The sequence below is a fragment of the Danio rerio genome, chromosome 23 (genome assembly GCF_052040795.2).
Source record: "Danio rerio strain M-AB ecotype USA chromosome 23, GRCz13ab, whole genome shotgun sequence".
NCBI classification, from domain to species: Eukaryota; Metazoa; Chordata; class Actinopteri; order Cypriniformes; family Danionidae; genus Danio; species Danio rerio.
The window spans coordinates 31,173,880-31,193,079 of record NC_141043.1 but is presented as its reverse complement, the minus strand read 5'-3'; the positions used below and the strand labels follow the sequence as shown (position 1 = coordinate 31,193,079).

At 36.8% G+C, this 19,200-nt stretch overlaps 1 protein-coding gene and 1 long non-coding RNA gene across 8 annotated transcripts in view; one reads left to right on the top strand and one right to left on the bottom strand.

The window, feature by feature from the left end:
• The window catches only part of znf385a (zinc finger protein 385A), a 142,111-nt gene extending 128,451 nt beyond the window's left edge, over window positions 1-13,660 (top strand). For 2 of the 3 annotated variants that reach the window (XM_087307295.1, XM_087307297.1), the window contains 4 exons: window positions 3,294-3,623; window positions 7,057-7,241; window positions 7,386-7,478; window positions 8,024-10,462. In XM_087307295.1, the coding sequence (XP_087163421.1) occupies window positions 3,294-3,623; window positions 7,057-7,241; window positions 7,386-7,478; window positions 8,024-8,251 (836 nt within the window). In that variant the 3' untranslated portion in view covers window positions 8,252-10,462. Of the gene's footprint in view, window positions 1-3,293; window positions 3,624-7,056; window positions 7,242-7,385; window positions 7,479-8,023 lie in introns of all 3 variants that reach the window. The other variant, XM_087307296.1, reaches the window with a different exon arrangement.
• Window positions 1-19,200, bottom strand: part of LOC141380504 (uncharacterized) — a 148,889-nt gene that overhangs the window by 88,680 nt on the left and 41,009 nt on the right. The window lies entirely within an intron of this gene.

Below are 19,200 nucleotides of genomic sequence, written 5' to 3'. Positions count from 1 at the left end.
AAATCCCCCATTACACGCACGCTCCTCCACCCCCTCGGCCAAGATCTGCTAATACAAACCACATGCACAAAGTCAAACCAACATTTTTCTGAGTGTGCGAGTGCGTGTGTGTTTGTTAGAAGGAGCGGCTTGTAAGAGAATTGGGGAGTGTTATGGAAAAAAGAGCACTGGGAATATTAGCTCAGAGTTAAAAGTTCAGGCATTTCTGAACCACACCTGCACCACATGGTCTGCTCCTTCTTGTAAAAGCTATTGGACGAATAGCTGATCTATATTTGGTGTTTTTTTAAAGGGTCATGTGGTTTGCTGTAACATCCTGTATCTTCCAAAGGAGCAGTATGTCATCACCCAGTACTTTGATCCAGATGATCTTTATGAGGCTCTGACAGGAGCTCAAGCCCTAAAGAAATACAGCGCAGCCTCTCATCTGCTCTGCAAACAGAGATCGACACTGAGAAATCTGCCTGGAAACTTTGTTAAACGAAGGATCTGGTTGCTTCTAACCAGCTCTTATCCACCTGCCATTCAGGATTTGCTACCACTGAAGTGGCTATTGAACTTTAAATGCCATGGTGAATGGTGTGTTTCTGGGGAAGAGGGAAATTGAGTTGGAATGACCGGGTTTATGTAAGACGTTGTGGTCAAATGTTTGTAAAATGACAAAAAAGCTGATCTCTGTAAGGAAATTGAGTAGTAAAGTCACTGCTTATTTTCCAGCCCGAGAGATGCTTATTTGTAGTCTTACTGATGCCATAATGTGTGGGCTGGTTGTTTGCCCTTAAGTTTTCTCATATAGTGGGGAAAGAAAACCCTCTTTTTTACTGAATGTGACAGCTGGAACTGTGTAATGTGCCGCTTCCAGTTTAGTGTGAATGTCAAAACGATTGCACATTTTGTGAGTTAACTGATCCTAGCACTGCCAGGACTATGGGTTTGATTTTCCAAAACACACAAGCATAGTGTTTGTATTGTCATTGTACATTTATTGCGATTTAAAAAAAAAAAAAAAAAACTGGCAATTGCATTTATTCAGCAAGAATGCACTAAATTAATTAAAAGTGACAGTAAAGACATTTATAAATGACACAAATCATTTATAGTAAATCAAAAAATATTCAAAAATCACAATCACTACCGAAGTGATTAAAGGCAAAAACCAGCTCGGACATTACAAATGTTGACCTGAAGCAAATAAGTCTATAGTAATCAGACAAAAGACAAATAAGACTTACTTTAAGCAAAGACTATAGAATAAACAAGACATGTCACTCGTGCTATTTTGAGTAGGCAAAAGTATAACGGTCAATATGGCGAATCAAGGCCTGCCTACTAGTACAGGAGCCAACCATTGATTGCTATAAACTGACGTTTCTTTGGGAAGAAGCTTGGGCCAGATGTGTGCTTTTACGACAGTTTGGTGGTCAACAAACACACTGTAATCTCAGCAAATACTTGCTTCACAGACATAAGAAATATGTCCAAATAAAGCTTGAAGTCTGTACTACTAAATGAACTGTAAGTGCACTTAAAAACAAATGTTTTTTGGTTTTGTAATCTGCATGAAACGAACGTCAGGGTGCAGCACCTCCTGTCAAATGCACATCACATGACAGCAATTACAAGTGGGGCCAAAATTGTTAACAAAGAGTCACTGCTATTTCTGGAAGGGATTCACTATCAAAACCAAGTTGTGAATTACTTTAGAAGACCTGGGCGACCTGAGAAAGCATGACCCAGAGGATAATAATTTGTAACACTTAATAGCGTAAAGAAAAAATTTGACCTTAAAATGGTTTTTAAGAAATTAAAAACTGCTTTTAATCTAGCTAAAATAAAACAAATAAGACTTTCTCCAGAAGAAAAAAATATTATCAGACATACTGTGAAAATTTCCTTGCTCTGTTAAACATAATTTGGGAAATATTTTAAAAGAAAAAACATCTAAGGAGGGCTAATAATTCGGACTTTAATTGTAAATAATGTAATTGTAAGCTTGGCAAACAGTTTTGGAGAACTTGATATTTCCCCATTCAGACAGAACGGCCGAGCATACAGCCTGAGAGGCATTTCAAAGATGGCTGCTGAGTGAAATGACTTGTCTAAAGGGACTTTGCTTAAAGTCAGCATGAACCAGAGTTTGCTGCAGACTTTAAATTTAGAGATGTATTTCCAACTCAAACATTCCAGAGCAGAAGAAAAGGTCAAACTTTGATTAAAGTTTAACAAAACAGTTTTGTTTCCAATGGATTAGTTGTTTGCCTTAAAAATATTAATATGCACCAGCAAACTAATCTTTTTGAATTAAATTACAATCCTATGAAGCACTGAAAATGACAAGTGCATAAACTCTGGAGAAATGTAAAACTATAGGTGTATAGACTGTATGACAAGTCACAGATTATGTTTATGGAAACATTTCTTTTTACGTTTATTGCCAAATCTGCACATATACACAAAAATGTAAGCATTTTAAGCTTGATTTATCTCTTGATTGATTTTGCTCACTGTCACTCTCTGATTGGTTGATTGTTTTGTACGGCATTGTGAGTTTTGTTTTTATATACAAATTCCACTAAATGATATGGGTTTTACTAAAGTATATACAATTAATAACATTAGAGCTTACAAAAAATCTGTCTTTAAAGGTTTATAAAATACTGTATTATTAAAAAGAATGATTTAAAAAAAAGAATGATCTAAAAGATCATGTGACACTGAAGACTGCACTAATGGCTGATTTTAATACAGCTTTGCCATCAGAGACATAAATGACACTTTAAAATATATGAAATAATTTCTGTAATATGTGCATTTATTTTATAAAAAAGACTTTGTTATACATACAATAGTCATACGCGAGGCAGTTATGATGGATTTTGCTTGCTCTCCCTGTCATTTAGCATTAGCAAAGTTCAAAACTTCAAACTGCACGGTTACATATTGCTCAGTATCTCCCATTTTACGTCACAAAATTAAACAGAACAATATGTGGAGGCTCATAAAAAATACAATCATATGTAATTAATTTTGTTTTATGAAGTAAATTTTTTGCAAACTTGTTTTTATGTGGTCTATAAAATCTGGGGTTGCACATTTTGAGACGAGGTATTTGAGGTACGCCTGGTTTGCGGTTTACAGGAAAAAGAAAAAAAAACTGATTTCTGTGGCACGAACCGAAGCTCTTGAATTCCTGCATAGCAACTTTGTTATTTTCAAAGATGAAACAGCAGAGCCCATTAACTCCCATAAATAGTCCATTTAAATGCCATTTTGTTGTTTGCTTTGCTCTCCAGATGAGACACGGCCAGAGCCACAGTTAAATGGACCCGCGGTGGCCCCGGGGCCCATGACAGTTTCCAATCCACCAACCCCAGAGTCCCCTGGTCCTTCTGCCTGTCCCCTTCTGCCCACCCCTACTACACCACAACCACCTCCGGCCAGCTCTTCGTCCCCCAGCTGTGGCTCTTCAAACCCAGAACAGGCAGGCACCGGGGCCCCTGGGGCTCCATCAGTCACTCCCAGCAACCCTGAGACTGAAGAGGACAAAGCCAAGAAGCTGCTTTACTGCTCACTGTGCAAAGTGGCCGTCAATTCACTCTCCCAGCTGGAGGCTCACAATAAAGGTGAACATTCATTTAGCGACAGCTCTTCTGAACTCAATAACATAACATGCTGACTGATTACGCAATAAAATGTCTCCAATGGGTGCTTAGAGGCAGAGAGATTATGGATAATAGTCAATGCTCCCTGTGGATTTTCTTGTGAGGGACTCGCATGTAACTGTGATTTTGAATGATTATAAGATGCTATGATATGAAGCTATTTTCAGATAACAAAAAGTCATATATGCAGCAATGATATGTAGCGGAAATAGCTTTTCATTACAGGAAAACAACATCATTATGAGACCATTTAAAGGGAATTGATTATGTGCTGCCGATCGTTTCTGCTTGAGGACTCTTTAATGTGTTTGAAAAGATGGCACCATTTTATTTTATACCTAAGGAAAGGCTCTAAATGAAAACATTATTATTTTAAATTTTATATAAATGCCCAGGATTGCCCACCCTAGTCACCAAACATGAACATTATAGACCATGTCTGGGGTAAGATGAAGGAGGAGGCATTGAAGATAAATCCAAAGAGTCTTGAGGAACTTTGGGAGTCCTGCAAGAACGCTTTCTTTGCCATTCCAGATGACTTTATTAATAAGTCATTTGAGTCATTGCTGATATGAATGCAGTCGTCCAAGTTTATGGGAGTCATACACTATATTAAATCCTTTCCCATTGTAACATGTCTTTATAGTCTATACTGTACATTATTTCTGTTAAGTGACCAGACTTTTGTCTCAGCAAAGTCAGACCTTACTGTCCTAATTAAATAATTAAAAATCAAGGCATGATCATAATTTGTTGTGGTAAAATAAGTGTAATCTAGAAGCTTTTGCCTTTCATATGAGCCGCTTCTAAAACTAAATGACCAACTAGAAGTCTAGCTATTATTTGTTGTTTTTAAAAACTTGGATTGGCGTCAAGACTTTTGTCAGGTAGCATACAACAGTTCAGTTCATTTGGTTTTTGTTTTGGTTGGTACTCCATATGGGAGAATCACATTCCTTGTTTAATTAAATGTAACATTTTATTATTATGCTATGCATTTATTTATTTATTTAAATTTATTTTAGAACAGATTTTTTTTTTTAAATCAGTCTGGATAAGAGCCATGCATATATTTTGCTGACAAAATGGGAAAAAATGCACTTAACAGGATTTATATAGTACTTATTTAGCTTTTACTTGAACTTTGACCTTGGCAACATATAAAATTTGGACCTTCTGGTTGTCTTGCTCAATTCCTGCACAAATTACTTCAGAAGACATAATTATTTTAAGAACAGTCTGCAAGATTTATCTTGTTCTGAGAGCAGCAGAAATATGCTTTGCTAGCTCAAGGCAGCTCACAAAGGAACACTAGCAATTACGTCCATCACAGAAAAACCCTTACTTCTAAAACAGACGTCTTCAGAAGCTTTCTCTCGCTCATGATTTATACACAACTTTACAGCGCCGCCTGTCCTCTTGGTTTGCCCCAAAGGTGTCCACAAAAATGAACTAAAGTAGATCGGTTTTTGCACTGCACTGCAGCTTGTAGTATTTTGGGAGAGTGTTTGATTTCTGCTGGTGTATCGAATGCCTGAGCAGATCTCATTCTGCTCTATTATTCAGTCTGTGTCAACACAAACAACCCTGTTTGAAGAGACGAAGGTGGATGTTGAAGAGACTGCTGCAAAGGCACACACACAACTCTATTTATTATTGATCTCCTCTTTTATTTAGCATGAAAGTCTACAGTCATAGTTTCAGTATGTTTATGCCATCTAATTAGGGATTCTCATGTTGGGCTTGTTGATTAAAAAGTCTGCTTTTACTTGGGCTAAACTAAATTAATGCCTTTATATAGAGTATCTGACACTTGTTTATGGGGCAAATTAAAAGGCGCACATTCACACTTTGATATGATGGAAGCCACATGGAAATCATTGCTCTTGGAACATGACCACGTTTTAGAGTAAACATTACAAGTTATGAGTGATATCAGGGCGTTTCTGCGATGAAAGTTAAATTTATAATCGTGGCCTGGGTTTGGAAAGCTATCTGGAATTGATACAGACCATTCCCTGAATTAAACCAGGCCAAAAATAAAATCATATGTTGTGCAGACAACACTTCTAGCTCTGCAGCTGTATGTCCAGACCCAGCAATCGACTGCTATTTCATCTGTTTATTTCTGAAATGGCATATACAAATGACCATAACACAGTGAAACTAGCAACGCTCGTAGTCTGGAACAAATCTGAAGTGTAAATAGTGCATAAGAGCACATTTTGAATGGGGCAAAGAACTTTTGAGGTTGTTTCTTGCCTTGTTTTATCAAATATAATCTTAAAGGAATTGTTGACCCAAAAATAACAACACTGTCAACGTTTACTCCCCCTTTACTTGTTTCAAACCCATAGTTTCTTTTTCTGTAACCTTTGAACTCCACAGTTGCTACTACGGAAGTCAATGGTTACAGGTATTCAGCTTTCTTTAAAAAATCTCTTTTATTTTTATCAAAAGAAAGATATTTATAAAGGTTTATAACCATTTGAGTTTTGAATAAATAGTGAATGCATTTACATTGTTTGGGTAAACTGTCCCTTTAAGGTAACTTACTGGTCAAAGGGAGAAAATGAGGTCTGGTTTTGGTCTGACAAATGGAATTTGTCGACATTCCTAGTGTTGGTTAAAAGCAAAACAAAGACATTAATTCCCAAGCATATGGACATCACGTGAGTTTTTTGTCAATATCTTAGCTGTGTTTTCATTGACATTGTGAGGGCAGGAACATGACGGCGCATCATTTAAGTAGAACCATGTGTTGTGTGGCTCCAAACACAGGATATGGAAAATTGATGAGCTTCGTTGTAACGAGGAAAGCCAAATTTAACAAATCTCAAAAACTTGAGGAATTTGGTTTTGAAATCGAAAGCCAGACAGACGCCTTGATTTAAAAACTGTCCTGTACAATAATGTAACCTGAATGAAAATCAAAAAGGATATGATTCACAAATGTGAAACATTCCAATAAAAGAATGGTGTGACTGCGTATTATACACATGGACAGAAATAAGACTCATTCCAGACACGAGCAGCTGCAGTCAAAGGGAAGCCAAAGAGAAAGATTCTAGGGCCCTCTTGTGGTCACATCTGGATGTCACAATGCTGTTTTTTATTTTATGTTATTTTTATTACATTAATTTGAGCCATATTTTATTATTGAATAATAATATTATAATAATTATGATGTGTAATAGTCTCTTTTTTCCATTATAACTTAAAAAGGTGAATGTAAAGAAATTTGCAATATAAAATATTTGTTTCTGTTTATGTTTTGTTCATTAATCATAATAATAAGAAAATAATAAACATTATACTGACACCAATCCCATACTTCCCAATACATGCATTTACATAAGTTTTACATAAACAATCTTTTATCTGCGATCTTCAGGCACTAAACACAAAACCATTCTGGAGGCCCGCAGTGGACTGGGCCCCATTAAGGCGTACCCACGATTAGGTCCGAAGCCCAGCGGGGAGCAGGGAGGCGGAGCCACAGACCCCAATACTCAGGAACGCACCTTCCACTGTGAGATCTGCAACGTGCGGGTCAACTCAGAACTGCAGCTCAAACAGGTGAGTAAGGTCCACAGTGATCATACTTGATGAAAGAACAATAATCTGTGTGTTCATCAGATTGTTCATGGTTCCCAAGAGACCAATATTAACTTTTGCTATATATCTACATACTTAAGTTCGGTATGCTCTGTTTGTTTGCAGCACATATCAAGTCGAAGGCATCGGGACGGCGTTGCGGGAAAGCCAAACCCTCTCCTGAGCCGACACAAGAAGCACAGGGGAGCTGACCTTGCGGTAGGTTCTAACCAATAATAGAGCAGTTTAAATCCTTTAATGCAGTGGACCTTAACCTTTTTATCACCGCAGACCGGTCAACGTTTGACAATTTTACCGCGGACTGGGGTAGGGGGAGAAATGGGGAGGGTAAAAGACGCGATATGCAAATGGCCCCTAAAAGGCCGTCGTCATTTGGTATATCCATCAGTTGATCTTCTTGCACAGCCATGGTGGATTCACCTGATTTGTTGACGAATGGATTGTGGATCCATTGCTTGGCAGTCCATGGAGCCTTCACAGGGCCTTTTCCCCTTAGCCAAGAAACTTTTTAAAGACGTCTGTTTCTTACTCATTTTGCTGCTTGTGGGTTAAATTTGGGCGCTCAAGTGACTCAGATGTAATCGAGAGAATACGGAAATTTTTCAAAAAAAAAAAAAAAATTAAAAAAAGATTGATCCATGGACCGGTAGTGATACCAGGTGGTTGAGGACCACTGCTTTAATGCGCTGAAAGATATGAATGTCATGGTATCAATGGGTCATGAACTGTTTCTCTTCATACAGGATCTCACCAAAGCATTAGGCGCCGGCCTCCTGCCAAGTCCCCTAGCTGTTGCTGCAGCAATGGCAGCAGCCGCCTCCTCCAATCCACTGGCTCTCAGAGCAGCAGCCCCCGCCCCCCATCCACATCATCACCTCCTACAGGCTCCGCATCTCAGCCATGCCATCTTAAGACCAGCTCCAGGGCCCATTCGCACCTCACACGGGCCAATCTTGTTCTCACCGTACTGACTCCGCCCTCACCCCCCTTAGCCAATCACAGCCAGTCCGGAGCCTCACCTCCTAAAGCACACTGTGAAGACGACGAAAAAAAAAATAGTGAAACACCACAGCAACGACAAGAATCGGCTCATCAACAATAACGTCAATCATCAAACCAAGCAGAAGGGGGCGCAAAATTGAGAGCAACCAAGAAGGAGGGTGTGACTGGCGTTCCAACCCTCTTTCCATCACCCTTAACTGCCTCCTCCATCTCTGTGCGTTCGTTTGGATCAAGTGATTTGTTCATCGGTGGATGAATGGATAAATGGAAGGACTGCTGGAATCGAGCAATATTGTATGCTGACGTCCTAGTTCCTTCCCACTATTTATACTCATACTGTGAGGTAGCAGCAGTCCTGTCGTAGCCAGACATGCTGGATTGAGTTAGGAAACTTTCTAGAGACCCCAAAAAACACACGGTTAAATGTTTCTGTACCTGTTGTTCTAAATCAATGCACCCTCGACCCTATGCACCTTGAGAAACCGTGTTACATCAGTAAGCTTCTCGTAGTATTTGCTGTATTCAACGTGTCCTGACTGGCTTTGACATCTCTGCAAGAAGAAATGGCCACAATCTCCATTGCAGTTCCACCGTGTCAAGACTTAGAGCAGGGGATTTTGGGAAAGATGCTTTCCGAATGCTGGCTCGCATTGAGTATGAGAAGCTCAGATGGTGTTGTTGTAAAGCTGACTTCACACAGTAGCATCTCTCAGGAGAAATGGAAAGATACAGAAGAGATACTCGAGATCGCATTTCAATCTGTTAACACAAAGAGCGGCTGTCTGAAAACCCCCAGACCCCTGTCTTAGATCTTAGAAAAATCAGTAGACGTCTATTTATTCTATTGTGTAGCGTAGTTTAGTCCAGTACATCCAAGCTGGTTGACTTCTGAAAATGTTCAGAAGTGAAATATGTACGTAGAGGATGATGTAACTGCTGGTAGATGCTGAAATAAGACGGACGGGTACTTTGATTCTCAGAGAAAGGCAGCAAACCTAAGCACACACTTGGACTTACAGTATATACAGGCTCCTCTGTTCATTCTATCTCTGTATGTTCGGTGGACATTATGCAACCCCAAGCAATACGCCTCCTCCCCCTTCTGTCCAACTTCTGCGTTCAGTCTCACAAGACGCCTGCATCCTAACAAATACTGACACCGCAGGTCAGCTACTCCAGCAGACACATAGAGAATTGACGAAAGCGAAGACGCAGAGGAGGTCAGAGGACTTGACTGTGCAATCTCCCCTTTTTGGTATGAACTTCCTGTCTTGAATCTAAAGCCATGCAATGCATATTATTATTTTAGTTTTTTTATTATGATCAATGGTTGTTGTTTTTTTGTTTGTTTGTTTTCATAGCACACGGTTTTGTTGAACAAATATTGTTGTGGAAAATCTGACGAAAAAAAGAAAAAAATGAGAACAAAATGAAAAAAAACAGGAATATTTTTCTATGGAAGATTGAAAACCTGCACTCGGGTGGGATTGAAATGCGTCCTGTATGTTGTGGAAAATACATCTGGAGGAAGCGAAGTTCACAAATGGATAAACATCAAACTAAGGCCTGCCGAGTTGGTGGTCTTCCATTGACTAGCAAAGTGCGACGATGTCTTACTGTTGTTTGGATATTGCAATGCAATAAGCAATTGAATTATGTCATTTGTTGTAGAAGAGCATTTCTAAATGGTTCTGTAAGGCTGCTAATAGGCCTCCATGTTCTTCCACAGTGAAACAGTAAATTAGTCTTTTCAGTACAAAAAGCTGGGAGTTTAAAAGCAAGAGAGGGACACCCACGGGGACAGACCCTTCATATTAAAGGGTCTTCTCTCATCTCGGAGCAAGGGACAGGGTATATCTGAACGCAAACAATGTGTAGTCAGCCATAGCCTTTGCGTATGTAGCTTAGTTCACATTTTTGTTTGTTTGTGGCATTGTTTGCATTGTGTGGGAAACGTCATGGTAATGCCATTACTTTGTGCTAACCGTTGTTAGCATCCACCATTGTGCTTTGATGGAACTTTACCTCTATTTCTCATTAGTTATCAAGGCACTAATAAGGGTGCTGTGATTTCATGTCAGTGTGTATCATGTCTTGTCATGTGCATAAAGCGTCTAATACTTATGATGAGAAGAATCTGCCTTGAAGGGATAGTTTTTACCATAAAAATGGAAAACTTCTGTCATTTGCTCACTCTCTGTGTCATTACAAAGCTTTTTTTATGCTGCTATTACACAGGAGAACTTTATAAAAATAAAATTAATCACAGTACAACAACCGTGGACCTCTCAAAATGATGAAAAATACAGATGTACAACATATCAAACTGACATCATATTGTTGAGTTTATGTACTAGAGTTAAGTACTAGAGGTACATATTCATTTAGAAGAGACACCTTCATTGCAATTTTTGAGATTTGATGGCTAATTTACACAAATTAGAAAATTTCTGCAAGATCTGGTTATGGATGGAGCTTCATGAATCTTACGTTCAAAAAAAAAAAATTTACATTTTAAGAAAATAATAAATAATAGTCCTGCAAAACTCAACTATCATGGGTATAAATTAGCTGTTAAAACTTTAAATACAAGTCAAATTACTATTCAACAAAAGCATATGATCTTATTATTTTTTGTCTAAACTATTCATGGACCAGTATAAGATTCTGAAGGTATGATAACCTTGGATAAAAATATGCCTGTTTCACAGTATTGTAATTACTGCTTTAAAAAATGTTTATTTAAATTTCTGGGTAAAAAAACAAAAATGTTTTTCCCCACTGAACACAAACTATTTTATTTTAATAAACATTTTCAAAATTTTGGAACAGTAAAGATGTCAGTCTAAAAGTTGTATTCATTCATTATTTTTGGGCTTATTCCCTTTACCAATCAGGGATCGCCACAGAGGAATAAACCGCCAACTGATCCAGCATATGTTTAACGCAGTGAATGCCCTTCCAGCCGCAATCCAACACCAGGAAACACCCATACACTTTTACATTCACACACATACAATACGGCCAATTTAGTTAATCCAATTTGCCTATAGCGCATGTCTTTGGACTGTGGGGGAAACCAGAGCACCCAGAGAAAACCCAAGCAAGTCTAATGTTTCAAAAACACAGATTTCCTTACAACTTGAAAGGGCATCTTTGGATATGTAGCTTTTCTTTGGATATAAAGTAAGTCTCAAGACAGTTCAGGTCTAAAGCATGCTTGGATGCTGATTTTTAAGTGATTTGTTTCTCAAATATTTCCTGAATCGTGAGCTGACCTGTAGCTTTTGATGTGGAGTTGTCGATTTCTTCTGAAGATATTGCTGCCCTTAAAAACTCAATATAATATAAAACATGTAAAAAAAAAATAATTAAAAAAAACTTTCAAATACCTTAGGAAATCCTCTTGTGCCTAGTCTAAACCAGAACATATCTATATAATATGCATATATCACATTGAAGGTTAAATTGTTTAAAGGTCTACAATAATAAAAAAAAATATTTCTATGAAAAACCTTAATTTTGCACCTTATTGTTTAAGACAAAAAGGGGACTTAATGTAAAAAAAAAAAGTTGTTTCACTTCATCCAACAAAGATGCACCAAGTATTAAAACGTAGAGCTGCACGATATTGGATTAAAATCGAACATTGCAATATTTTGTTATTCTGTGATATACAGTTGAAGTCAGAATTATTAGCCCCTCTGTTATTTTTTTCCATATTTCTGTTCAACAGAGAGAACATATTTCTAAACATAATACTTTTAATAACTCAATTCTGTAACTGTTTTATTTTATCTTTGCTATGATGACAATAAATTATATTTTACTAGATATTTTTAAGACACTTCTATACAAGCTTAAAGTGACATTTAAAGTCTTAACTAGGTTAATTAGGTTAACTAGGCAGGTTAGGGTAATTAGTCAAGTTATTGTATAACGATGGTTTGTTCTCTAGACTATGGAAATAAAACATTTGCTTAAATGGGCTAATAATTTTGACCTTAAAATGTTTTTTAAAAAATTAAAAACTGCTTTTATTTTAGTCAAAATAAAACAAATAAGATTTTCTCCAGAAGAAAAAATATTATCAGACATACTGTGAAAATCGCTTTGCTCTGTTTAACATCATTTGGGAAATATTTAAAAAATAAAATAAAAATTCAATGGGGGGTTAATAATTCTGACTTTAACAGTATATCGTGATATGACTACAATTTCACCAGACATTTGGAAAGAACTGCTCGTTTTAGATCGATTGGGATGATTCTGTAGAAAAGTGCATCTGGATGAAAACTTATAAACAATCTACAAACATAGATAACTACAGTAAATAAAAAATACAATTAAAATTAAGTGTTTTATCATTTTTCCTACAATTTTAACAGTACAATTTCTTATCCCTAATTTTTTTTTAAATCATTATGCAGTCATAGACCTCAAAAAATTCTTGCGATGAGACTATCGTGAATGATTACATTGCAAAAGCAATGCTGAAATGATATATTGTGCAGCCCTATTATAAATGGTCAAAAACACTAAAAATAGTCTATGAGTCTTCTGTGATGTCTTTATTCATATCTAAATTTCTGACCCAAATTTAACTTTTTGTCTAAATATCACGACCATCTTTACACTTACAGTACTGAGGGTGAGTAAATAATGACGGAGTTTCCATTTTTAGGTGACCTACACCTTTAAACTGCCCATTTGCGATCAGCTGTTTCTATCCCAAACCTAAATATCAAAACAATCAGTGGACAGTGATTTCAGCTGATTTCAGATGAGCGTTTTGGGAGAACAACACTATACGCACTGACACATGCTGTAGTCTGAAACCAGGTGTTCAACGGCCCATTGAAAACACATGAGGTGAAAAAGCCATCACAGTCCACAGTCCCATCCATCAACACTGTAAAGACCATGTTCATCCTGTAGTCAGAGCAATGTCATCACTGTACAGAATTGTCTTTGGTAGATTTATTCAACCTTTCAGGGCAGGTGTAATGTTAGTTGGTGAAGTCTATTTTAGCCTTAGCCTTATTCCACCCCAGGCCTCTCCAGGAGCAGACGCGCACTGAGAAGCTTTGGTCAAACCTCGTCTTGCCAATAAAGTTATTTTTCAACTAAATTGTCAGATGGGAAAACAGTATGTGTGATGGAACGTAGCAATATTCAACTCATACTGGCTACTCTTGTTTATTGCAATAAGGAAATCAACCAATAGATGCATATGTGAGTAAAATATTATAGATGTAATTTAAATCAAACTGAAAAATTATGGAAATACCTGGTATCGGAGAAACTTGGAGTTACCATGGGGAAAAAAGAGGGGGGGAAATCAATGTCTATAAATCAATAAAGAATATTAAAACTCATGTTGTGCTACTTTTTTTATTTCATTGTTTTCTCTTGATTATATGTTCTAATTTAAGTTAAAGGGTAAACTTGGAATTATTTAAAACATGAAGGCACGCACGCACGCACACCCGCACGCACGCACACACACACACACACACACACACACACACACACACACACACACACACACACACACACTTATTAATTGTCATCTGAGGTTGCCAGAATATGTAGTTGCCAAAAAATGTAGTTATAATTTAGTGAATATTTTGAGGCTGAATTTAGAGAATTTTAGTGAAGCATTTATAGAACACGCTGCAAATTCTACAGTTTAGAAATGTAGCTTGGAATGAGTACAAACTTTATTTAATTGAATAAAAATAAAAAATAAATGTTAACTGTAATTGCCAGAATTATGTGAAAATAGATCTGAAAAAAAGGCAAAAATCAGTCCAAGGCACTCAAAAAATGTGGAAAAAGTATTAAAAAGCCTTTATTCACATGGCTAATCCTTAGAACTGCACCTACATGTTTGGGCAAAGACCCGCCTTTATCAGGGTAACAGTGATCTGATCTGACAATTATAGAGCTGCAAACCAACAGCAATTTATATGAAGGATACAACTAATACTGCAAACTTCAACATATTAAATTCATTCAATTTCCTTCGGCTAATTCCCTTTATTCATCAGGGGTCACAACAGAAGAATGAACCCCCAACTTATCCAGCATCTTTTACACAGCAGATGTCCTTCCAGCTGGCCTTCCCTGTGAAACACCCATACACGCTCATTCACACAGATACACTATGGCCGACTTAGTCTTTGGACTGTGGTGGAAACCGAAGCACCTGGAGAAAACCCGCGTGAACAGAGAGAACATGCAAACTCCACACAGAAATGCTAACTGACCCAGTCAGGACTCAGACCAGTGACCTTCTTGCTGTGAGGCGAAAGTACTAACAACCGAGCCACTGTTTCACCACTATAGTGAAGACAGTGGCACACAATTAATTAGTATTAACTGTACGTGCAATAATTAAATGTTCAGTACCTTAATTTTGTATGTTATTGCATATGTCTTAAAGTTCTCATAGTCATTGACTTCCATTTTATATTATACACAAGCAAGGGCCACAATTTTAGCTAAAAAATCTTCAATAATCAACTGAAGAAAAAAACTCATCTACTGTACAGCTTGATAAGTAAATTAACGGAAAATTACACTTACAATGCACTATAAACAACATGGACAAGCAATGAACAAAGATTCATAAACAAGTCAAGACATTATAATAATTATTATAAAATTAACATAATATAACCTGTCTATTCACACACATTTTTAATGATTAAAATGTTCTGTATGACAGAATTTTAATTTTAAATAAACATTAAATATGAAAATGAGTTTTCACAGTTTCAACGCATTCATGAGGGAAATTCTGGTAATCAATTTTTATCTCTTTTTTTTTTTTTTTGCAGTAGCATTTAAACAGGCTTTTACATCTTAAAATACAATCATTTTTAACAGTGCAGAGACAGTGACAAATAAATTTCTCATTTGTTTGCCATTTCAACAGTGCATTAATTTAATCATTAATTTTCCTTAGTCCCTTTATTTGTCAGGGGCCGCCACAACAGAATGCACCACCAACTTATCCAGCATATGTTTTACATAGTGGATGCCCTTCCTGCTGCACCCAGAACTGGGAAACTCATTCACACCCATTGAAACACACACACACACACACACACACACACACACACACACACACACACACACACACACACACACACACACACACACACACACACACACACACACACACACACACACACACACACACACACACACACACACACAAAAGCCAATTAAGTTTATTCAATTCACCTATAGTGCATGTGTTTGATCTGTGGGGGAAACCGGAGCACCCATGTCCCAGAGGAAACCCACAAGAACACAAAGAGAACATGCAAACTCCACACAGAAATGCCAACTGGCCCAGCCGGGGCTCAAACCAGCAACCTTCTTGCTAACCACTGAGCCACTGTGTCGCCCTGCATTAATTTACACAAGTTAATTTTCCAGCTCATTAATATGTGCAATCTACTCTGCATCACTAGATGGCGCTCTAGGATTGATTTGTGATTTGCTTCAGTGCATCAGGCATGCCTAAAACAGACTAGCACTTTGCTTGTGAATCTGTTAATGGTCGCCTACCCTCTTCATTTGTAGCTATTTGAACACATTCAGTCCACAGTGTGATGATATTGCAAGACAAACCGCAGGTTAACTGATCTTAAAACCACTTCTGCCTTTAAAGAGCTGAACTTTGATCTCTGACCTGGTGGATCATGGATTTTATTGAACACATCCTTCAAAATGTCTAAATAATATTGTTTGCTTTAAAAAGTTATTTACAGAATTACAACTTTTCTATTATCTTTTATTACAAACTTGCTGAATGTGATCATGTGGACAGATGAATATGCACTAATAAGCTGTTTATTAAGCTTTTTTGTTACATTTATGGTTAATTATGTGTTGACACACATCCAACATTAATAAGAGCATCATCACCTGTGCCTAATGATTATGTTATTGTTAATGCCTGATATAAATCAAATATCACAACAACAATAAACTGCAAGGACTTTTTAATTTGGAGTTATAAATCAAAAACAAAACAAGCTTCCAAAAATTGAATTCAAAATTGTTTATTTTCTTAAAGCTTCAGACATTGAACAAGCAACTGACATTAAAAGATGAACTTTAATGCCTTAATTGCTGTTTTTTGTTGCCGAAAATGTGGCATTTACCTATGCTCCACGCAGCCTTTCTTTCATTGTGTGACAAAAGATATGATTGCCCATAGTGTTTAAAAAATGCTGAAACAACCATTCTGTACTGCAATGCCAGTGTGTCATGCAAAGAAAATACATATTCATGTAGCATATCTATATACTTCAGTATTAATAAGCCTAGGACTATCAAAACTGTGTCATTTCTATGACCTAATCTGTCAACATGATGCAGGTAAATTGCAGAGCTTGTGCAAATACATAATCTTTCTGATCAGATACATTTTTATACTGTTTTCCTCCTTCTGTAATAATTAAAGCATGGTTATTTTGCCATTAGAGGAAAGACCAAGGCGTAAGCTTACATTTTTAATCAAAATGCTGTATGGCTCTTTCAGAATGTTCATTACAATATAAAACTGCAAAAGTATTTCAAAACGTCCTCTGACTTAATGAAATAAAAGTTGTTAAATAGAAATTGCAGGCAATAAACGACATTCAACCGCTAATAAAAAAAAAGTGTTTCTGAATTCAGCATACAGCCTCTTTTAATGGGATTACTAACTGATAGATTTTTCCAAATGTTGACGTGTAAAGTCATGTCATCATGTTCTATGATCAGAAGCTTTTTACTTTCTTGCAAATGCAAGTATATACCTCTCAATTGAAGCTTTGTTTTTTAGAACGGTGCCACAAACTCACATTTGTTAGTTATCAAGACTGGAATTGCTTCATGCTCTATTCTTGTAATTCCAAGACAAAAATTCTGAATTAAGCATCCTGCAACTCGGGACTTATTCCAGAGAACTGTGAGATACTGTAAGTATATTTACTCATAACTGAGAGGGAACCATCCAATTCTGAGAAATGAAAAGATAAGTTTATACAATACCTCACAATTCAAACGGAAAATGAAGGCAACCATGTCATTTTCAACAGACTGAGAGAAAAAAAAAATCTGAAATGTGAGTTTGTTTCACAACTCTAATTAAAAAATGTGCATTTCTGATTTTTTCAGTTCTGAGATAGTATAAAATAAGATGTTCTGAATCACAAAAAAAAGAAAAGATCTGAATATTCAGTCAAACAAGTTTCTAATATATATTTATCATTAACACTGTACAATACGATTTTAGATTAGATCATGTTAGATAAATAATTTACATTTAATACAGTATTTGTTTATCTTTGCTAACGTTAATAAAATAAAGTTGTTCATTGTTAATCATGTAAACTCAAAGTGCATATAGTGTTAAGCACAACTTTTAAACTTAATAAGGCATTAGTAAAAGCTGATTATCAATAAATGCGGAGCAAAATTGTTCATACTTAATACTAGCTAATGTATTTACTAACATGAATTATTACACGGCTCTCTGGAACACTTGATTCTGATTGGTCAGTTGCAACATTTCAAGGTATGTTATTAACAGATAACAACTGCTCAAACTAATAACACAAGGCTCGTCTAGGTACTTAGAGTCAGTGATAACATTGGCTTTTATATATACACAGTATGCTAGGCTGTTTGGCTCCATCTTGTGACTAAATAACACAAGACACTTGTATAGTTTTGAATGGGCAAAAGTGTAACATCTATATGGCAAATGAAGCCCTGATTTCTAGTACAGGAGCCAGTCATCGTTCAATATAGATTAATGAGTCTCCATGGGAGAGGTGCTCGGACCAGACTTGCTCTCTGAGGTTAGCAAATGCACGAGAATCTCAGCAAATACTTGAGAAATAAAACTACACTTGAAAACCAATGCTTTTTTGGTTTTGTAATCTGTATGAAGCAAATGCACATCATGAGAGCTTCTCAAACGCTCACAAACTTGTAAACAAAGAGGTCACTAACATTTTGGGAGACGATATGCCATCAAGACTAAATTAGGATTTACTACAGAATACTAGCTCGATCGGACGAGGCATTATTCAGAGAATGATCATGTTTGACACGACCATAAATGAGGTTGGTATATCTTGTACCTTTCGTGTGCGCATGCGCATTAGCTTGAGCATCCTGAAAAAAAAGTGCAGATTTTGTTTGATTCAAACCTTTACAAACAAAACTTAAGAGACAGCTGATGTTTAACATTACTGGCGATTCATCCATTCATTCATTCATTTTCCTTCAGCTTTGTCCCTTATTTATCAGAGGTTGCCTTAGTGGAATGAACCGCTCTTATTGGTGATTTCAAATATGACATTGAATCCTAAGCTTATCAAACAGATTTGGAGAATTCAATATTTACCCTCATTCAATGTTTTCAAACAGAATGCCTGAATCAAAGGCAAAGTGATTGCTTTTAATCAAATACTTAAACTATTAAAGCTCAGAACAATGTTTTTGTCACGGTACGGTGAGGGGAAAAAGGGGCGAGGACCCAAGTGCAGGGTAAAGTATTATTTAGTTACAACAAAACAAAATAAAAGGCAAAAACAGCTAAACAAACTACCCAGAGGGGGAAAACATTAGCAAAACAAATAAACAAACCAAACTGGACTGGACAGGCTGGCAGGGATCACGACTGGAACAGACACACAACAAGGTAACATACGATGACGAACTGACACAGGACAGCAGACATGAGGGGTTTATAAGCTGTAGAAAATTAACACACACACAGGTGAACACAATTAACTAATAATGGGTTAACAAGTAGGGTGGGACTAGACAATAGAAGGGAGAGCACGACACAGAGAGACAACACAAGCCAAGCGCTCATATAAAACGAGACTAGAACACGCAG